Raw genomic sequence first — 20616 nt, 5'->3', positions numbered from 1 at the left:
TAGATATAGAGATATAGAGATATCTATAGAGATATAGATTTCTATAGATATGTTTGTTTAAGAGTTCACAATATACAGTATGTTTTTAGGCAACTTAAACCACTTTTGATGTGTTTAGATTAGTTTATGAAATCTCAAAATTAAATATTCAAAATAATCAAATTAATTTTCATCTTGTTGAATGATATTTGTAAACTTCTTTTTATTTTATTTTGAGACATTTCCAATTCCTTTTGATATATTGGATTTAATGAAAGTAAAGATGTTTGTAGCCACATAAACCTTAAATATGCTATTCCAATTACTCTCATCGCATTAGCATGCGTTCAGACTACTGAACTGCTCATTGTCAGCTATCACTAAATACAGTATCTCAATCTGATGTACAGTATCTCAATAGCATTTTGGTTGCAATTTTGGGTGCCTCAAATTTAAGTAGGATATTCATTTCAAGATATCTTCTGCATCCAAAATGGCTTCTTGTGCATTCTGCAGTATATTAAATTCATCTCTTGACAATCATTTCCATTTGATGATTCAGATTTATCTGAAATGAATTGACATGCACTCAGAGCACAGGGTTAATATTTCGTTTCTAAGTAACTTCCTTTATTATTGTTTTTCCCACTTATGTTATTAAAGAAAAATGAAAGTATTGCAAAATAGAATGCATTTTTTCTTTTGTTTGTTTCACAAATTTAGCACGAATGATTCTTCAGGGTTTAGATAAGATAATGCAATACATATTAGGTACATGGAAAAAATAAGTTACAAATGTGTAATTATTTCAAGGTTATTTCAAGACTCCATAGTTTGCATAGTTTGCATAGTGCAGAAAAAGGCATTTATGTACTGCATGATACAGTGTGGAAATGTAACACAAGAACAGTGTGATATGTTCTGAAATGAGACATGCAGAGTGTGGAACAGTACAGCAGTGTGTGGGAAACTGTTGGACTGCAAGCGTATTTTCAATAGGTGGGTTCCGAGGAGGCCTGGCCAAGAATATTGATTTTGAATGGAGTTTTTTTTTCTGAAAAAGCTTAACAGAGTTTTCCGTATTAAACACAAATGTGATACTGAAGTGAATGATAAAATGCTTGCGCAGTTGATTTTGATGGAGAACACATGCTCCACCATTCTCAGGTATTGTCCTGGAATAAAAGTCTTATAGGCTTTATAGATTTATTATCACTGTTGAGGTGAAAGCTAAGAAGCAAAACCTAATGGTTAAAAAAACATGTTTTCAAACTCAACATTTACAAAAACAAAAGCATTTGAAGGTGCTGAAATGTATGTAATCCTGCTGAAAGCTGTCTTAAATTTATATGACAGTTGTATTGTTTTTTTATGACAGTGAAGGCCTGAGAAGGTTTGCTTTCAATTACTGTATTTAAATAACTGTATTGTAAACCAGCTCATGCCAGCTGACAATCATGGCTGAAGCATTCTGCTTGGGATTGCATTAAACATACCCTGAGAAATGTTCAGTGAATAGCAATTGAGCAGCCTAATAAAAAACAAACTTCTGAGGAAATTGCACAGGCTTTAAATCTTTTTTATAATGTGGCTTTCTGTCCATATGTCCCGCTGTGCTTCCATGGAGAAGCACTTGCTTAAACCATGGGGAAACTCCAGTCAGGAATAACAAGGGACACGCAACAGCTATACCATTTTAAATTTGCTTTGCTGATTCAATATTATCATACATTTTAACTCATTCAGCTCCATGACGATACTCAAATTTAGTCTTTTAAATGGAAAATCCCCCCCCCCCCCCCCCGTATATGGGTTTTGGAAATTAAAACATTTGGCTTCTGAAAATCAAATATTTCAAATATTGAGGAACACCGTAATACCACATGAATTAAAGGAAACCAACCAGTTTTCTGCAGTGTTCTTCTCTTTATAAGTTCAAAGGCAACTTTTGATGCAATTAATCTTGGCGGCCTTCGAAAGCACATAGAAAGTTATCTAAGCATCACTTGTGCTTCCCTTCATTGGTTTGGCAACCAGGAGTTAATTACTTAATCTTGTCTATTTCAAATCTAATGTTGTCACACTTATTCAAGGTGGTCCACAGTGTTGTGTGTAGAGGCTTTTACTATTTAACATTTACAGTACATGTTGTATCTTGATTGCCTCATTTGTCATAATGACCTTGGGTTTCATGTCTATGCAGATGACACTGAAGTTTAGCTGTGAACCAGCTCAGATACTATATCTCTGATGCAGTTTCAGAATGCAGCAGAGGTTTTCTGGCGTAGAAGTAAAAAAATATCAAAAAGCTTGGTGTTACTTCTGACCCTGTGTCATCATTTAAAGGTCATGGTTTGAAATGTTATAAGGGAATGCCTGTTTGATACTGAAATGCTTTTATTTCACCGTAATTAGTTTATTGCAATGCTGTAAGTACTTGATTATCTATTAAAAATACTAAACAGGCTTCAGTATGTCTGGCATACAGTATGGTGCTGAACAAATTTTTTCTGCATCACCATTTAACTTTTTTCCTCTGTAAGTTACACTTTGTGTAAAAAAAGGACATTAAGGATCTTCTGTTTATGACTCCAGGTTATCCTGAGTGCTTATTATATGTGTTTGACATAGCTTTTAATTTGAGATCTACTCAATCAGGACTTAATACTCTACTAAAGACCAGGCACTCACAGTAGGTGACAGAGCTTTATTTTTCTTTGAACAAGTTTCTATTAGCATTTAATTAGAAAACACGGAACAAATTAAGAAAAAAGCAACATAGAGAACGGCCTTTCTACCCACCCCTGTCATCGATGGTACTTCTTTCCAAGTTACCAGCTAAAGGATCTCCAAACTAGAATTTGACAGCTGCAATATTGCATCACCTCTTAATAACATAAGATCTTCTCAAGTCCACTACCATGTCTATGGAACTCACTGCCCAAGTATATTCGAGATTCTGCTATTAATCCATCAATTTGTAGTTGTAGTTTTAGATGTAGAGTTAAATGTTATTCTTGGTTTAATTTGGTTAATTTTCAGATTTTCAGCTTTCTTTTTAGTTCTGTTATGGTTACCATGTGTGGACTGTAGTACAATGCTTTGAGTTTTTTAATAACATTTATAAAATGTGTTAATAGTAAGAATAATGCACATTGAATACTGGCATGTATCCGGTTCCCTGCGACTTTCAACAGCTCTAGCCTCGAAGCGTGGTAGTAAATGTATGGAAAACATTCTTTACCCTGGTCTGAAGCAGGTCCCTGGCCAATTCTGTTGGAACAGCTGGCAGATTGAATTACCAAGCAATATGTTTTTTATGATATATCTGACACTTTCCTTCCAAACCTTTTATGGTCTCACACTAATAATATCAAGGAGTTTTATTAACTCACTGACTGCAAGTAAACTAAGCAGCCAACATTTTTTCCCTTCGTAATTGGGCACCACTCCAGATTTTGTTGTTGTGTAGGTTTAATATCTATACTTTTTGGAGTGTGAACAATGCAGAGTGTATTTCTTTGTTATTGATACATCAATGAGGAAGAAAAGAAAACTACCCACCGATCAAAAGTCGAAGCATACAGGAATATTGGGCCTGAGCAAGATTTTTCAAGTTAAACATATTCCCACTGAAAAAAAAATGTGGTCTAATTTTACTTCTCCTTCACAAATATTCAGATTGTTGTACGATGGTTAAAGCATAGCGCAATACAGTGAAGCGCAATGTAATCATCATAAAAAGCAATGTAAATAAATTTGTGGAATCACAGTAAAACTGGAAAATGTACAGTACTTAAAATGATCAGCTTTCATAAGAGGTAATGGTTTGGAAGGAGAGTGTCTTTTGCTTATAGGTGATACAGTATAACATTACTTTATTAACTTTTTTAGACCTTTACAATTTCTTGCATTAGGAATGATCTTTTTGCATACCCCAGGTTGCTCTCCATTAGACACACAGATAGGGAGAGAGCCTGGGGTCAGAGCACAGGGTCAGCGCCCCTGGAGCAGTTGGGGTTAAGGGCCTTGCTCAGGAGCCTAACGGAGTAGGATTCCTCTGCTGGCTGCAGGATTTGAACCAGCAACCTTCTAGCCACAGGCGCAGATCCTTAGCCACAGAGCCACCGCTCCGCCCCCAGTAGGTACAGTAGGTGTACAGTATGTGACTGATATAATTTTGTTAACTTTGTGCTGATCAGTCCTTGACTGCTCCTTTTTTATTAAATCTTCAAGCAACACTTCTATTTTATGAGTGACTTTAGGCCTAAAAATCCATCTTACAAGGGTGAGTGGAGACTAAGATACTTTCAGATGTGACATGGCATCATCTGCTTGCAAACATTGTTCTTATGGAAAGAAGTACAACTACTATAGATGACGTTTTCCTAATTCAGAAACTGTGACTGGGTAGTTTTGCATGTTGTCTATTATCTTCAAGCTATGTTTCATTAACATCCTTTCTCCCCTGATTTTCTTTCTTATCAACTCTAATTTATATGTTTAGTTAATTCATCTCATGTTTTTGTTAATTTTTCAAACAGTTTTGAAATTGTAAAACAATTCTGTAATAATTCTGATATTAAAAAACACAGGAACCTCTGGACCATTTCCCAGAGTTTATAAACCTTAAAATACTTATGTGGGATGTGGTTTGAGATGTACTGTATATTCTAGATATTCTTGTCATACTGAATAAATATGAGGATTTCCTAAGCAGCAGTGTGAGATAACCAGGATGCCCTCAGTATGATGTGTAACTCTTTGGCTTGTCTGGGACCTGCCACCCACTAGTGTTATTTGAGAATGTGGTCTCACAGTATGTCCTAATTTTTTAATCATCATTCTGTTGACAAACCAATAATTTATTTCTGTTCTGGAGAATATTTTGCTGTTCACTTTGGTTTGCTATGCATCTCATTAATACAATTAACTTCATACATATGAAAATGTTGCTGTCTGCTTGAATGTGTGCTGGCTAGAAAGAGTAGGGTGCTCTTCTCAGAAGAACTCTACTAGTCCCCATATACTGTAGGCAAAAAGAGAATTTGTGGAAAAAATACAATATCATCTCTTAATCTCTTAGTATTTGTACATTTACAGTTTGAGAAAATTCTCTTGAATTCAATAGTGACTTGTGTTTCTATGCGCATACAGTATTACACAATTGTGAACTGCAGTATTTTATGTAGCTGTATGGCCAAAGCTGTATGTTGATCTGTGTGACCATAATGTTCTGATGTGAAAATAATAATGTTATTTCATAGAACATCTGAAAATAATTGTTAACTCTGTAAAATAAGTTGATTTTATTTGACAGTATCCCCAGAGTTACCCTAATTAAGCCCAGCTGACAGTACTGTATGTAACCTGAGGACAGCTATCAGCTCAAAGGGTGTCCATTTTAGCAGATTAGCAGCTGCCCCTCCGTCAGTGCAGTAAGACTCATTACTGCCAACCATTTCCATTATTTATCAGTCATTTATTATTTTTGATTGTAAATTCTGTTCCCTTTGCAGAACAAGGAAGGCAAATATATTCAATGTACCATGTCCTTAGCCTGTTTTCTTTGTAGAAACAGCATGTTAATTTGAAGAGAATTTTAAAGGGAAGTGAGGATTCATAACTTTGCCTCTATTTAATCAGGAGTTTCAAAAACGGATTTGTTTAACAATGTTGCATTCCAACAAAAATTAGATTTAGGTACTGGATTTAATGAGTGGTTAGTAAGATTCTTTCTTCGTTATTTGTCCTTGAGAGTTTTTCTTTTTTTCTCATTCTTCATTGTACTAATCATACACTGAAGGAACCAAACAGAGCACTTTTATTTTTAATATTTTGAAGTTCTTCAAAAAAAATTGATTATTTTATTTACCACTGCAATTTGTTGTTCATGTGGCGCCTGCTTATTTCCACTGTAGGCCATCTGTATATTAACAGAGGGTAATAAAAAGAAGCAGTGGGGAGTTCAACTCAAGCATTCAAAATCCCCTCCCCCCCCCTCAAGCAGTGTCATGACTTCACGTTATGTGGGTCATGTTTTCCAAAGGTAAAAGAATGTTTTATTTGTGCAGACATAGTGACTTTCACCTCCTGCTTAGATAATGATGTGTAGCCTGAAGGGATCTTGCAGACTGTTAACCAAGGAAAATGAAAGTAGGTTTTGTGCTCTTCTACTTGCTGCTCTGTACAGTAGTTTGAGAAAGAAGAAGAAGAACTTGACTGCCCATCAAATCCTATCAAACTCTAAAAATGCTCAGCTGGGAAATCATGTGTCCTGAACACATGATGATCACATGTAGAACTCAGCTAAACAAAGATTATGAGCTGCAATAAGGTTGTAGTGTAGTTAGAACAATATTCACTGTTCTTTGGATTTGTAGGCTTCCTTCACTTTGTCCCAATTTAATGTGATTAGACAATCTGAAATAAGCCTGATCTTTTCCCTGAAGCAGGCTTAATGCACTTCCCCATAAAACATGACTACCTGAAATTTATAACCAGTCCTATCAGAATTCTGAGAAGGGAACTGGAATGACTTGTTTCTGTGATCACAGTGCTGTGGTCACCAATGTCAAAATAATTGGAGATACTGAAATCTGTTCAATTGTTGATGGCCCTTGAATAAGAAGAGACAGGTCATTCAGAATTTCTAAACTGTACGAAAAACAAATCCAGAACTGTTGACAAATGCTTGGAATATAAAAGGAGTTTTTTTAAAATAAATGCAACATTTTCTTTAAAGGTGGTTTGTTGTGAATGTTTAAGCTGCTTTATAATATGCAAAATGTGGCAGATTTTTTTCAAACTCTTAAGCAAACCAAGAAAAAGCAAGAGATTTTATTCATAAGCCCTTAGCAAAATTCATTAAGCAGTCACTCAAGACAGGTGTAATACCTGCTGTTAGGAAAATGATTAAGGTAGAGCCTCCATTTAAAGTGACCAAACAGAATAAAGAAATAAGACAACATATAAGGTTTTGGAAACAATAATTTAAATTCAACTAGAGAATTTTGTACTGTATATGGTGATACGACAGGGATCCTCAGCATTAATTTAAAAAAAGTAGGTTTTACTATCTTGCTATAGTTATTTGCATAAGCATCAAGCAGCAGATGATGGACAGTATCAGCTCAAAGGGTAGGAGCTCAAAGTAGGAGCAAATTATCACTTGTCCTAAATCTCGAGCTCCAAAATCCAGCACTGAGCGTAAAACAATGTCTACACTGTGTGGGAAGCTAACCCTAATCCTAGCTAGGATTTCAGCTGAGCATTTTTCAGCATTCAGGTGGATGCTGCACATTGGTGGTGGTGAAGGGGAGTCCCCATTACCTGTAAAGCGCTTTGAGTGGAGTGTCCGGAAAAGTGCTATACTGTATAAGTGTTAGCAATTATTATTATTATTATTATTATTATTATTATTATTATTATTATTATTATTTTTGCAATGTATCTCTGAAGCCCTCAACAGATTTGAAATGTTCCTCAAACCAAACAATTTGTGTTTAAAACAATCAAAACTATTGATAAATGCTTTTGGAAATGTATCCTCTTCAATTATCTCTGTTCTTTAGGCAAACATTGAACCGGGTGCAAAATGCTGTATTAAAGGTATTTAAATCAGCATCCATATTAGGCCATGGTAGGGTTTTGGTTACGAGAACCATTGAAGGTTGAATGCAGTTATACAGTACTTCTAGTTGCTTTTTAAATGACAAAAGTAAGAGTTTTTATACATTAGAACAGGTTTTCTGAAAACTTTTGATCTGACTCAGTTTTGGGATACACTCAATGGTACATTATACTGTATACACCTCTGTATACATTTGTTGTTTGTAAACATTTAAGCTAATGTTTGTGTTTGGATTGAGAGTTGGTAAATGAATGAAAAAACAGACTACAGATAAGTGGTGAATACTCAAATTGAGATGATGTACATAAAAGATAGGGAAACTCAAAGCTTAAAGAAACTACTTATGATTATTAAGATAAATCAAAATGGGGCTTTCATCTTAAGTTTAAAAAAAGACTTTTGGGCTGAAATGTACTTTACATCTTAAGACAATCTGGAGAATATGAGCAACATATTAAGAAATATAGATGATAGTTCAAAATGTATTTCCATTCGTCCATTTCCAAACTGCTTTATCCAGTTCAGGGTGACAGAGGAGCAGTAGCCTATCCTGACAAGCAATGGGCGCAAGGTGTGGTCCAGTCCATTGCAGGGTACATACACACACTCTGACACCTGGGCTCATTTTCTCGGAAGCCAATGAACCTGCCAGTATGGTTTTTATTTTTTTGGACTGTGGGGTGAAACTGGAGCACCCAGAAAAAACCCATGCAACCGCGGGAGAACATACAAACTCCACTCCTCGTAGCACACCAGGTCCAGAACTGAGCTCAGGGCCCAGATGTGCAAGTCAGCATCCACTGTGCCAATGTGCTGCCCAGAATGTATATCCTAAATTTAAATTTAAGGAGAGTACCTGATCTCTCTATGTACTGATTCCAGATTAGTAATGGATTTTTGATAATGTAGTGAAAAGAATTGTATACAGCCAAGTAAATTGTTGAATGAATCTTTTATTACATGTCTTAATAAAGATTGTTATCAATAAGATTGTTATCATTTACATTAAGAATAACAATATTGCAAACAAATACTAAAGAATTGAGAATCAAAATGGCACTTAGAGTAAAATTTAAATAGAGTAAATTGTTTTTTATTTAGAGTAAATAAAATCCTCCATTGTAGATTTGTCTATAATTTACCTAATTTCTTTGTCTTCTCCCTAATTTGTTTAAATGGTAGAAATATTACCTACATAGAAAATTGCTTTGATTATTGTAATCTGGGAATGCAGGAGTTAATGGTAACATATTTTCAAAACAATTACATTTCCCAGCTGCTTTCATGGAAATGTATTTCCATTCAGTCCTGTCTTCCCTTTCACATGAAGGAACACAGGAATGAAGGAAACTAAAATGAAGTTAGCTGGTTTTGACAGCTCCCAAATTACAGTCAGCTTCCAGGCATGAGCATTGCAGGCAGGCCTAACTGCAGATAAAGACCTACATACTTTTAAATCTTATAAAGCTGTATGGAGATTGATACCCTTAAATTGAACTTGGTTGCATTCATGAGCAGCTGGGTTACATTTTTTTGCAAAAAAAAGAGAGCATCAACTGATTTAATTGACCTCCATTTCTGTTTTGAATGTGAGAGCTCCCATTCTTTGTACACAAGTGACTATTACTTCTTTATTGCTAGAGAGTGTACTGTATTACCATATTAAAGGGAACTGCAACACTATTTTTGTATTTGTGGTTTAGAAAGATTAGAAAGCATTGATCAGTGCATGTCAATCCACAATAAAAGTATAATGTACACATTAACGTAAAACCTCTAATTTACATTGCAAAATAGACTAAATTTGCAGATACTGTACAGTATGCACAGTACCATATTGCCATCATTGCCTGCACTTCAGAACATGGCAACAAAACATCTAGTGACGTGAAGTGGCCCCATTACATTGTAAACAAGAAGGCTTGGGAATACATTTCTTTTAATTCAACAGAAATATTGATTTCAACTTTGAGACTGTTTTGCAGACAGCTCTGCATGCAGATCATGCTGGAACATTTCTGCAGTGAAATGTCTGCTGTACGAACTGCTTCATTTTTCTACACTGAAAAAGGTTATGATTGGCAACTTCAATTATAAACATACAATAATTCTGTGTTGCCTGTAAAAAACTGTTTCTTATCTCTGTAGGTAGCTGTGTTTTTGATTTGATGATCCTGAGAGTGACAACCAGAGCATTGAGCAAATGTTGTATTTCATGTACTGAATATTTATGCCCTCATACAAATTTGACATTGTTGTAAGTTGTAAAATCTATTTGTTTATAGTTTAAAGACTTAGATTATGTTTTTTTCCTCTTCATTTCGCAGTTTAAAGTTTAAACCTAATAAAAAATAATGCTAACAAGTTCTGCAGAATTTCAGTTTTCCAGACCTGCCTTGACATCAGGGGTAGAATATAATTTGTAAACTGTCAAATGCTAATATAAATAGTTCAATTTTATTATCACCTTCCAATGGCTACAGAAGAGTCCCCTGATTCACTCAGAAAAATAAGATCAAACAAAACATATCAATGCAGTATTAATCAAGTTCTCTTGTTTAGCTATATCACTATATCATAAATGAGGCAATAAAAACACCTGGCATTAAGATTCATCAGTATAGCAAAGGATCCAAAAGAAACTATTTGCAGTTGTTGTGTTACAAGCAAAACCATGTGTGTTTTTTTGTGTGTTCCACTATATTGTGAAATATAAACATGTATTTAAAAAGGCTAGCTGATATAATTTTCTAGATGCAGTTCAGGTGGTAACTGAATGTATCACCACAAGCTGGTAAAAATGAAAAACGTCTTTTAAAATTCCAACAGAACGAACACCAGCTAAACCAGAATGAAGAGTTTTAGGGTCATTACATACAGTAACTCCCTTATAACCACTAACAAAAGTATGAATAGCAGATTTGATTTGAGTGTCATTTTTACTTTGTCTACTAATTATAGTGTCTAGTGGGGTATGTTAAGAGAAGGATGAACAAGATGATGAATGCAGAGAGCATTTTTTCTTTGATCTTGTGAACTAAAGGAAGCTATACCCGTAATTAACTCACCAGGGCGTATTTCTGTGACCCTCTCTGTCAGGGAAATGTATCAATATGTCATGAATTAGTGGCTTCAGGGAAGGTTGTGAATGCAAAGCTTTGAAAGTGACCACTGAATGAGTTAATTGCACCAGTCTCCAGAATGTGTATTTCTGCCATTGATTTTTTTTTGTCTTTTCTTCTTTCCCATAAAAGCATGTGACAGTGAACACTGGGGCCCTCACTGCAGTAACCGCTGCCAGTGTAAGAACAGAGCCTTGTGTAACCCCATTTCTGGGGCATGTATCTGCACTCCTGGATTCAAAGGCTGGCGATGCGAAGAGCGCTGTGAACCTGGGACATATGGGACTGGATGCCAGCAGAAATGCCAGTGCCAAAATGGAGCTACCTGTGACCATATCACAGGAGAATGCAAGTGTGCCCCTGGCTACACGGGAGCTTTGTGAGTAAACTCTACTTTCTAGGTGTTAAATGGTTTAAGAGAACAATAGGAAAAAATATTCAAATTCACCAGTACAAATTTATTTTTTGGTGTGGCAGTGTATACTGTATGACTGTACTGACAGAATGAGGGTAATAGAAGGGGCATACTCAGGGCATGCAAACATTTATACCACTTGCAACTTTGCCATTGAAGTGTTTCTAGTTCTCAGTTGCAGTCTTATGAGTGAAAATACAAGTACTAGGAAGTTCAAGTTCAAGTGTATTGTCAATCCAGCCATATACAAGTATACAGAGGAGCAAGATATCGATCTCCAGCTCTACGGTGCGAATACAGACAAGACACTGACTAGACACTGCTATAGACAATGTAGACATAGACATTGCTGACAAGGTACAAGGTACAGGGTACGTAAAGTGCAATGTGCATAGTGCAATGTACTTTACAGGACTGTCTAAAGATTACATCAGGCAGAATGCCTGACATTCGGCAAACAAGAACTAGGTTTCCAGATTTGGATTAGGTGTAGTAGGTACCATGGTGTTGAGGAGCCTGACAGCCTGTGGAAAAAAGCTGTTACGGAGTTTGGTGGAGCTGGCCTGTATACTGCGATACCTTTTACCAGATGGTAGGAGGACAGAGAGGTTGCAGGAGGGGTGGGAGGGATCATCCACAATACTGGAGGCTTTGTGTGAGCAGTGTTTGTGGTACATGTCCTGAATGGACGGAAGGTTCGAATGTTGTTTCCAACTGTATTGACAATTCGTTGCAGGGACTTGCGGTCTGAGGCCTTACAATTCTCAAACCAAACCATGATACAGTTTGTCAAGATGCTCTCGATGGTACCTCTATAGAATGTGGATAGTATAGGGGGGGAAGGTTTGCCACAGGAAGTGGAGACGTTGTTGTGCTGTTTTAGCTAGGGGGTGGTGTTGATGGTCCAAGTGAGGTCATTTGTGACATGCACACCAAGAAACGTAGTGCTTCTAGCTGTCTCCACAGGGGAGCCGTTGATGTGCAGTGGTGAGTAATCAGCGCGGGCCCTCCTGAAGTCAATTATCATCTCTTTTGACTTATCGAAATTCAGTGACATATTGTTTTTTAACATTGATAATGATTTAACATTGATAATTGATAATGTAATTTACACTGTGCTTAGCAGTGCAGTCATGAGTTATCAGCGTGAACGGGAGTGGGCTGACTACACAGCCCTGGAGGGTTCCAGTGTTCAGTATGGTGGTACTAGAGATGTTGTTTCCAATCCAGGCTGTCTGAAGTCTCTCGGTCAGAAAGTCCAGAATCCAGTTGCAGAGGGAGGCTTTGAGATTCAGCAAGCTCAGTTTTTCTGTTAGTTTCTGGGGGATGATTGTGTTGAATGCTGAACTGAAGTCAATGAACAGCATTCTTACATAAGTGTCCCTCTTATCCAGATGGGACAGGGCAAGGTGAAGGGTGAGGGATATGGCATCATCTGTAGACTGGTTGGGATGATACACAAACTGGAGGGGGTCCAGAGAGGTGGTGAGTCTGGACTTAATGTGGCCCATGACTAGCCTTTTGAAGCACTTCATGATAATTGGTGTGAGTGCCACGGGGCAATAGTTATTGAGACAGGACACAGTAGACTTCTTTGGCACTGGTATAATCATGGTGGTCTTGAAACATACAGGGATGACTGTCTGGCACAGGGAGATATTAAAATGTCTGTAAAAACATCAGCTAACTGTGCTGCACATTCCTTGAGCATGCAACCAGGTATATTGTCAGGTCCAGCAGCCTTACGTTGGTTAGCTTTTGCTAGTGGATGCTCTTGAACTATTGCAGTTAGTCTATGGGATGAATGCATCTGTTGTCCATGACCGTAAGTGGCTTAGGGTGTGTCAGAAGGTGTGTCAGAAACAATTCCAGGTATTTGGTTGGAGACCTTGTAGTTGAAAAAGAAAAAAAGAAAGATAGAAGAATTGTGAAGGTTAACATCCTGAAAAAACAAATAACCTTCTACTGAAGTAAACCATTGCCTTGGACAGTGTTTGATTTAGACCACTGACTGCTTAGACAAGATCATTTAGTTGGCAGTATGGGCATTTGTGAGAAATTGCTGGTACAATTCTATTTGTACCAGTAAATTGCAAAGATTTACTTTGACTATTAGGAATTAATTGACATAATAACAACAAATCTTCACATGGATTTTTAACATATGTAATACATTTATTAATACATAAAATGTGTACATAAAAGCATTTAAACTAAATATGTGAAAATCTGCCTGCATAAAAATGTCAGCAAGTTACGTGAGGGATATCAAGATGTAGCAGATATCAAGAAGAGATACAAAAAAGGCATTAAAGCCTGTTACTGTCACATGCCTCCAGAGGTCATTTCAGCCTGCAAAGATCTCCTCTCAAATACTTTAACTCCCAAGATAAGGATAAGAAAACAGCTGAAATGGTCCATTGCAGCGTTGTCCAATCCTTGCTCTGCTCACTCAATGCTTGTTCATTCCTGGTGCAGCTCAGGGTATTAAGGAGAGAAGTCCTGCTGTACTGTAGCTTCACACCGACAGTCAGTTCTGTTCAGAACTGGGATTTCCAGGTCAAGGGCGAGTCACAAAGAAAGTGGAGTAACTCAGTTTGCTCATAGGTTTAGTGGCTACTGCTGAGAAATTAGATATTCAAGTTGTGTCAACAAAGTCTAACCATATTGCTCCAGTGATCAGGCTGATGCACAGTGGCAGCTAGCTGGATGCAAGGTCCTGGCTGCAGGGTAGACCTGGGGCAGAATTCTGCCTTCATGTGCATTCTCAATCTCTAACTTGATGTTTGGGGGCAAACGTTGAAGTGTCAATGTTTAGACAACAGTCATGTCAGTCACATACCGTAGTTCTGCTGTCAGTCAGCCAAGTTGGATCAATGGAGAGAAGCAGAAGTTAGAAGTGAAGTGCACTGCTATTAAACTGTTGGTGATTGGTTAAAGTGTCACTGCTTTGAGTTGATCTTCATGTCCTACAAGTGCTTGGTTGGCTGGTCATCTTTTTGAGTGATTGATCACAACCTGTAACTATAAGACCATCATATAAAAATAACTATGGCTCTCTCAGACATCCAGGCGCCAGGGTCGGACCTCTATCATGGGGAGTGCTGGTACTGGTTGGTGTTGCTGTCCTTGGAGATGCTACCTCAATCAAGAACAACTTAATCTCCCTACATTCCAGCACACAAAGATCATTACCTTTTCAGTAGCAGGGACCACAGAGAAGAGCCTCAATGAGGAATCTACAGCAATACTTAATTCTGTGGCTTATTAATAAGCATTTGTTACTACATTGCTGCAAGCATTGCTCCTTTCCTTCAGTCAGGGATTGGTAAACAAACTGCTGTTGTTAAGAAACACTAATGGAAATAGACTCTCAGAATTTTCATCCAAAGGATCTGACATTGATTTTGTACTAAAGAACACGCAAATGAACTTGCTCATAGTGACAAGCTACAGGTGTTTCAAAAGGAAAAGTAATGCCACAGGGTAGTAATGCCACAACTGGAGGTGTCAGCATCAGCCAACTTAATGCTCTTGAACAACCAACAAATAAACATTTTAGAATCATTGGAAGTGACCTCTTTTGCCAGACTCCTAATAAATGCCTCAAAAGCATTTATCCACATGCTGATAGGCTAGTCAGTTGCTGAAGCTGTTCTAAATTGATGTTGATGGTGTTCATTCTGTATGTTAATTACTGATGTTTCAATAAACAACAAAAAATTGTAATTCTATATTCAGCATTGACTGCTTTTCAATGTCTAGAGTATGTCTGTTTCTGCATTTCCATGCAGACACTGTGTGTTTTTAGTTCTGAAGTGAATAGGAGAAAGTGTGCCACAATACAACAAAGGATTCCTGTTTGATTTTTTTTTTAATATTGAAAATATCAAGGGATAATCAACAGATGATGTGTGATTAAGAGGGTAAAGAGAAAGATGGTTGTTGGTTCTGATGTCCCCTTTCTTGGCGTTAAAGCTGTGAAGACCTCTGTCCTCCTGGAAAGCATGGTCAGCAGTGTGAGGAGAGATGCCCCTGCCAGAATGGAGGAGTGTGCCACCATGTCACTGGGGAGTGTTCTTGTCCTCCAGGCTGGATGGTAAGACTAATCTCTGTATTTTACAGTATGTGTATGTGGACTGTTCATTCATTTTCATACATTTGTCTCAGACAGAAAATTAAATTTGAAGACACAGCACATGCCTTTTATTTAAGAAGATTCTTTTACTTTTCAAAATGCCAGAAACAGAGTTACAAATTACAGATGATTAAATGATAGTCCTGTTGGACACGTGCCATTTCGAATATAGTTTTATCAAATACATTTTTGATGGGCTTTGCTGGGCTTCTCAAAATTTGATATAAAATAAAAGAGAAAATTAATAATATATACTAGGTATTTATACATTTAGAATAAATTCTCAATACATTTGAATTACTTTGTGACTCACTTTCAAAGGGGTTTACCTTATTATGTGAGAAAATAAATTGTGTCCTTTTAAAAAGGGTTTGTTAATTTTGTTAAGAACTACATTTAATCCTATACTTTATGCTATGAAATGCATAATATGCCACACTATTGTATATTATAAATGGCAGGACTTTTTCATATTTCTCAAAGAACATATTGACTGGTTTCAGAAAATGTAGCTGGGCCTTTTTGCATGAGTTGTTTATCTCACTGTTTTAGATCATCTGTGAATCAAGTTGATAATGAAATGTAAATGGTCAGTGATGCTGATCTTACAACTCCTGGGTTGGAGCCTTCCCTTCAGCGTCTGCCTGTATGGGATCTGCATATTCACCATGATTTTTTACAGCATGCTCTAAGTCCCCCAACATGCATAGTCTTGCTTGCTAGGTGTGATTGGCTAGTCTGAATTATCACTTTCTCTTGGCCTTGCAATAGCGTGCCCACCCCGGAGATGAGCAATTGTGTAGGCATCGTCTTGACCCTTACCAGGATAAGTGACTTACTAGTAATGAATGTACTGTAAATAACTAGAAAATAACACAGACTTCTTCATGGACAAAGCCATTTCCATTAACTTGAGCGTCAAATTTATCATCACAGTCCACTACCTACTGTTTTCAATTTCCTCTCAGTTTATGAAGTTAAGTGAAATAAAAATTACTGAATGGATAATTCCAGGATGTCATAAATTCTTTAACAAAATATACCGTGACTTTTGATTACCGCAACTAAAGATCTTGTCATACAATATAAATGGTTGTGTGTATAATTATTTACTAATAACATAATGAGAAGAGGCCAGCCGGCCTATTTAGAACTTTTGGTATTTAGTAGTCATTCTCTTCATGGGTGTGATTCAGATAGCACTTGAAAGAAGCCAGACTAACGGCTTTAAAAAAATGGCTAGCTTGTTCCATACTCCCATAACCATTTGTGTTAAATGTGTGTTAGATCTGTGTAGTTTCCACTTGTGTCCTTTGTTTCCTCTTTTAATGTTTATTTTTGACTTTGTCAATCCCTTTGAAGATTTTGAAAACTTGTATCAGGTCGCTTAATCTTCTGTAATGAAGAATTTAAAAGGTTTTGTTCATTCGGCCTGTCAGTGTAGCAAACTGTACCTACAGTATACCAAAATCTAAATCATTCTAAATTAAAAAGAATAGTGGTCCTAGTATAGGTCTTTATGGTACTCCACTTATTATCTCTACTCCATTTAATCATTCACCCTGTATCTGTTTTCTATTAACCAATTCTTAACCCAAGCACATGTGTGACTTTTAATGCCTATATTGTGATTTCAGAGTAAATTGTTTATGAATAATTTTATTAGTCTTCTATAAAACTAAATAAATCATATTACAGTATATACTATGCATGTATCCATTACTGTTATTTCTTGTTCAAAGAACAAATTGGTTGGGTAAGACCTATTGTAGCTTTTCTAAATTCATATTGACTATTCTCTAGCATATTACTTCCATAAAAGTTAAAATAAATCCCCAGTTTAGTTCTAATAATTGATTCCATAACCTTACATGTATTAGAAGTCAGACTTTTTGGTCTGTAGTTACTAGGTTCAGATTTGTCACCCTTCTTATGAATGAACATAATGTTAGTAATTTTCCAATTTCGTGTTTACTGTTGCAAATTCCATTAAAAATCTTATTAATAATATCTCGTTTCCTGGACTACAACTGGTAAGTTACCATTGGGCTCTGTATATTTATTAATCTTGGGAGTTTCTTCTTCTTATAAATACTTAAATACAGAACATTGTTCTTCCGTTGCCTGAGGCAGGCATGTGGTTGACTTCTTCCTTAATTAACATTGAGCAAAATAGTTCATCTTTCATGTCCCTTTTATTTTCTAGAAATTTTCCATTTTTGCCCCAGATGCTGTATATTCCCAAACCAAAAGTGAAACATGAACCAAAAACAAAAGTTGACAGGGTAACTCAGTCTGTTCTGTCTCTGTGTGTGTGTCCTGTGGGATGTACATAGGGCACAGTATGCGGCCAGCCCTGTCCGGAAGGGAGGTTTGGGCGAAACTGTTCCCAGGAGTGCCAGTGCCATAATGGAGGAACATGCTTGTCATCCACTGGTCACTGCCTCTGCAGCCCTGGATACACAGGGGAGAGGTATGTAGAGTATGGCTTTCTTCACACATACTTGACTATGTGTCAAATATCTTGTGCATAGTTAATGCTTATAAAATTCACAGTGGGGAATTAAAATAGCATTACTTACTGCAAGCTCAGTAAGAGCTTTCCAGGAACAAATGATGTAACTGTATTTGCAGATGTTACACTTTTTGTGTAATCTATGAATACAAAATATGATTGCACAAAAAGTATTGTATTATTATACCCTGACAAATTGAATAAATCTATTTTTTAGATATATCCACAATATATTTTAACACTGACACTTCTTAAACTTTGTTATTTCAATCTTGTTGTTTATAAAATTATGATCATATTTATGATAACACAATGATGTGTATTTATATTACAACTACAGTACTAGTGCAAACAAAATGTGCAATTGTGGTCATATGCCTGTTCTCAACTTCAGCACAGTTAGGATCTTTTGTCTGAACTCTCATTTTTTCTACGTTTTTGTGTCTCTTTTTTAATTATTTGTATTATTCTTCAGTGGTACCGTCAAACACAAATTAGTTAAGCCTTTTGCTTATAAAAAGAGCAAAGCAATGCCAGACCTTCAACCTACTTTCTCTCTCCAAAATTAGAATGAGCAAAATTGTATATAGCCAATTTAGAACACAATATCACAAGCTATTGATTCTCTATATACAGTACCAGTAACAAGGTCAAAGTAAAGAAAAAAGAAAAAAACACATCAGTTCTTCACAGAGGCAGGCTGATTTTAATTGGGATTACAGTATGTATAACAAATGGGCTGCTTTCTTTAAAGCTTTTCTCTCACTCATCGTTCTGTTTCTTACACTTTAGCTTCGTGAATTTTTTTGTGATCTTTGAATGTCGTTGAATATTAAATTATCTTTGTCAGTTTCAGCAGTGATTTGTTTCTGCAGAATTGCTCCTGCACGATAAAGATATGTAAACATTTACTGTATGTGTGAAAAGTTTTGAAAACACCAAATACCTAGTCAGTATATATTTATTTATATCTTGTTACAATGATTCAGGTAAACCAACCCCTTCTAATCTTGAACTAAATATAGAAAATATATTGTAATCCTTAAAACTCAAGTTAAAGAATAATTTAAGAGTTTATTTTTACTGCAGTGGTTACAAGTAAAATATGCTGGGTTAATAGTTGTAGTTTTATTGTTGGCAGGTTTAAGAAGGCATTAAAAGTCTTTGTCACGGATATCCTTATTAAGTTGATTGATTATTTGACTTAAGGAACTTAGTTATTTCTCTGCCAAAACATCTCAAGGCAAAATTCAAAGCAGTTTGTTATGACTTTAGATATGCTTAAATATCTTCTTTCATTAAATGCCAAAACTTAACAATTTGATACCATTTAACTTTCCAAACGTTTGTTACTTTCCATGATTATGGCTCATGAACTACAATGGTTTCAATCAGAATGGTTTTAAGCTATCTTTTAGAAAAAAACTTTTACATTTGAGATTATTTATCCAAGACACAAAATAGCTTGTCATACAGTTCAGTAACCTTTCCCCATTTAATTTTATTTAATTTAATGCAGACACCTGAATGTTTGCATACTGTATGGTAGCCACAAAATAGAAAGACAACAGAGTCTAAAATTAAACTGTTCTTTTTTTGTTCTCACATCTGTAAGCCAAAATTTTCACTACTGTAACAAGGGACAACTACATTCAAAAACCAAAATTTGGTCTTTTCTATGTAAACTTGTCAAATCAGGATGAAATTATCATAAAGCAGACAACAATTGTTCAGTTCGATACAAGGCATTATAATCAAACACTGAAATAACTAATCACAACATTTATCCACAATTTAAGAAAAAAAATCTCAATACAAGTTTACAATATTTTGAGGAGATATCTGGTCACTTCAAAGAGAGCACATGACTGAGATGGTAGTCTGGAGATACAGAAGAACTCCCATTGCCAGTCAGCCTATTTTGCATTGTGTTTTATAATAGATATTTATATTCTCTGAGACATGTCATTATGATTATGGTGAAATCAGATCTCTTCCTATTGTTTTTTCTATTTATTATGTATCTTTACATATAAACATATCTTTGTTGAAGTTGATCTGCAGTAGTGACAAATCATTTTTGTTCTGCACTCACTTTTAGTACTGAGATTACTTTGGTGGTGTTATTTGCTGTTGTATCTGAACACCGTGCATTGATTCTGATCATTTTGAGTCATGTTAAAAATTGTTTCTTCAAATGCAGATTCTTGGTTGTCCAGTTTATTTATTCTGTACTATGAATTTTTATGATGGCATGGATTTGGAAGTTCACCTAACTGCCTTTGGAGTTAGATTTTACCTGAATTATTGTTAATTAGTTATTTAACAACAACTATTGAGATATACAATAATGTACTATTATTGGGGCCTCAGTGTTTTGACTCCATCTTATGTTGGCGTACAAGTCGGTTTTGACAAAGGGAAAGGATATGGGTGGAGCCTGGGCTCACAACTGGGGTCCGCTTTTATTTTGGGAGGACATCTGCATTTGGGTGGCTCTGGAGGAGTGTGGTAATCACGTAAGGAGTAAGGTTAAGGATCTCCATTCTATCAATGTTATTTTTCTCAAACCTCTTTGCAATTCCTCTGTATAGTCTGGTCATTCAGGACACTGTTTGGCTTTCTTTGCAATGGTTTTGGTCTCCAATACCCATGACTCTCCTATCAAATATGTTAGCTTTGTAGAATTGCTTTGAGGGAAACAGATATTGCCAAAATGCAGGAATTTCATTTGAAACAACTAAGTACTGTGTAGTGGCCTTCTCGTTCGCAGAGGTGAACACAAAGAGTAGCTTGATAGTATTCCAAATTAAT

At 36.1% G+C, this 20616-nt stretch overlaps 1 protein-coding gene across 1 annotated transcript in view; it reads left to right on the top strand.

Annotated features, from left to right (window-relative positions):
• Positions 1-20616, top strand: part of megf10 (multiple EGF-like-domains 10) — a 97384-nt gene that overhangs the window by 34384 nt on the left and 42384 nt on the right. Inside the window, exons 6-8 of the mRNA XM_015368634.2 lie at positions 10867-11113; positions 15128-15248; positions 17624-17760. Of these exons, the coding sequence (XP_015224120.2) occupies positions 10867-11113; positions 15128-15248; positions 17624-17760 (505 nt within the window). The remainder of the gene's footprint in view (positions 1-10866; positions 11114-15127; positions 15249-17623; positions 17761-20616) is intronic.

Source organism: Lepisosteus oculatus, chromosome 3, assembly GCF_040954835.1.
Source record: "Lepisosteus oculatus isolate fLepOcu1 chromosome 3, fLepOcu1.hap2, whole genome shotgun sequence".
Lineage (NCBI taxonomy): Eukaryota > Metazoa > Chordata > Actinopteri > Semionotiformes > Lepisosteidae > Lepisosteus > Lepisosteus oculatus.
This window is presented reverse-complemented; position numbering and strand designations above follow the sequence as displayed.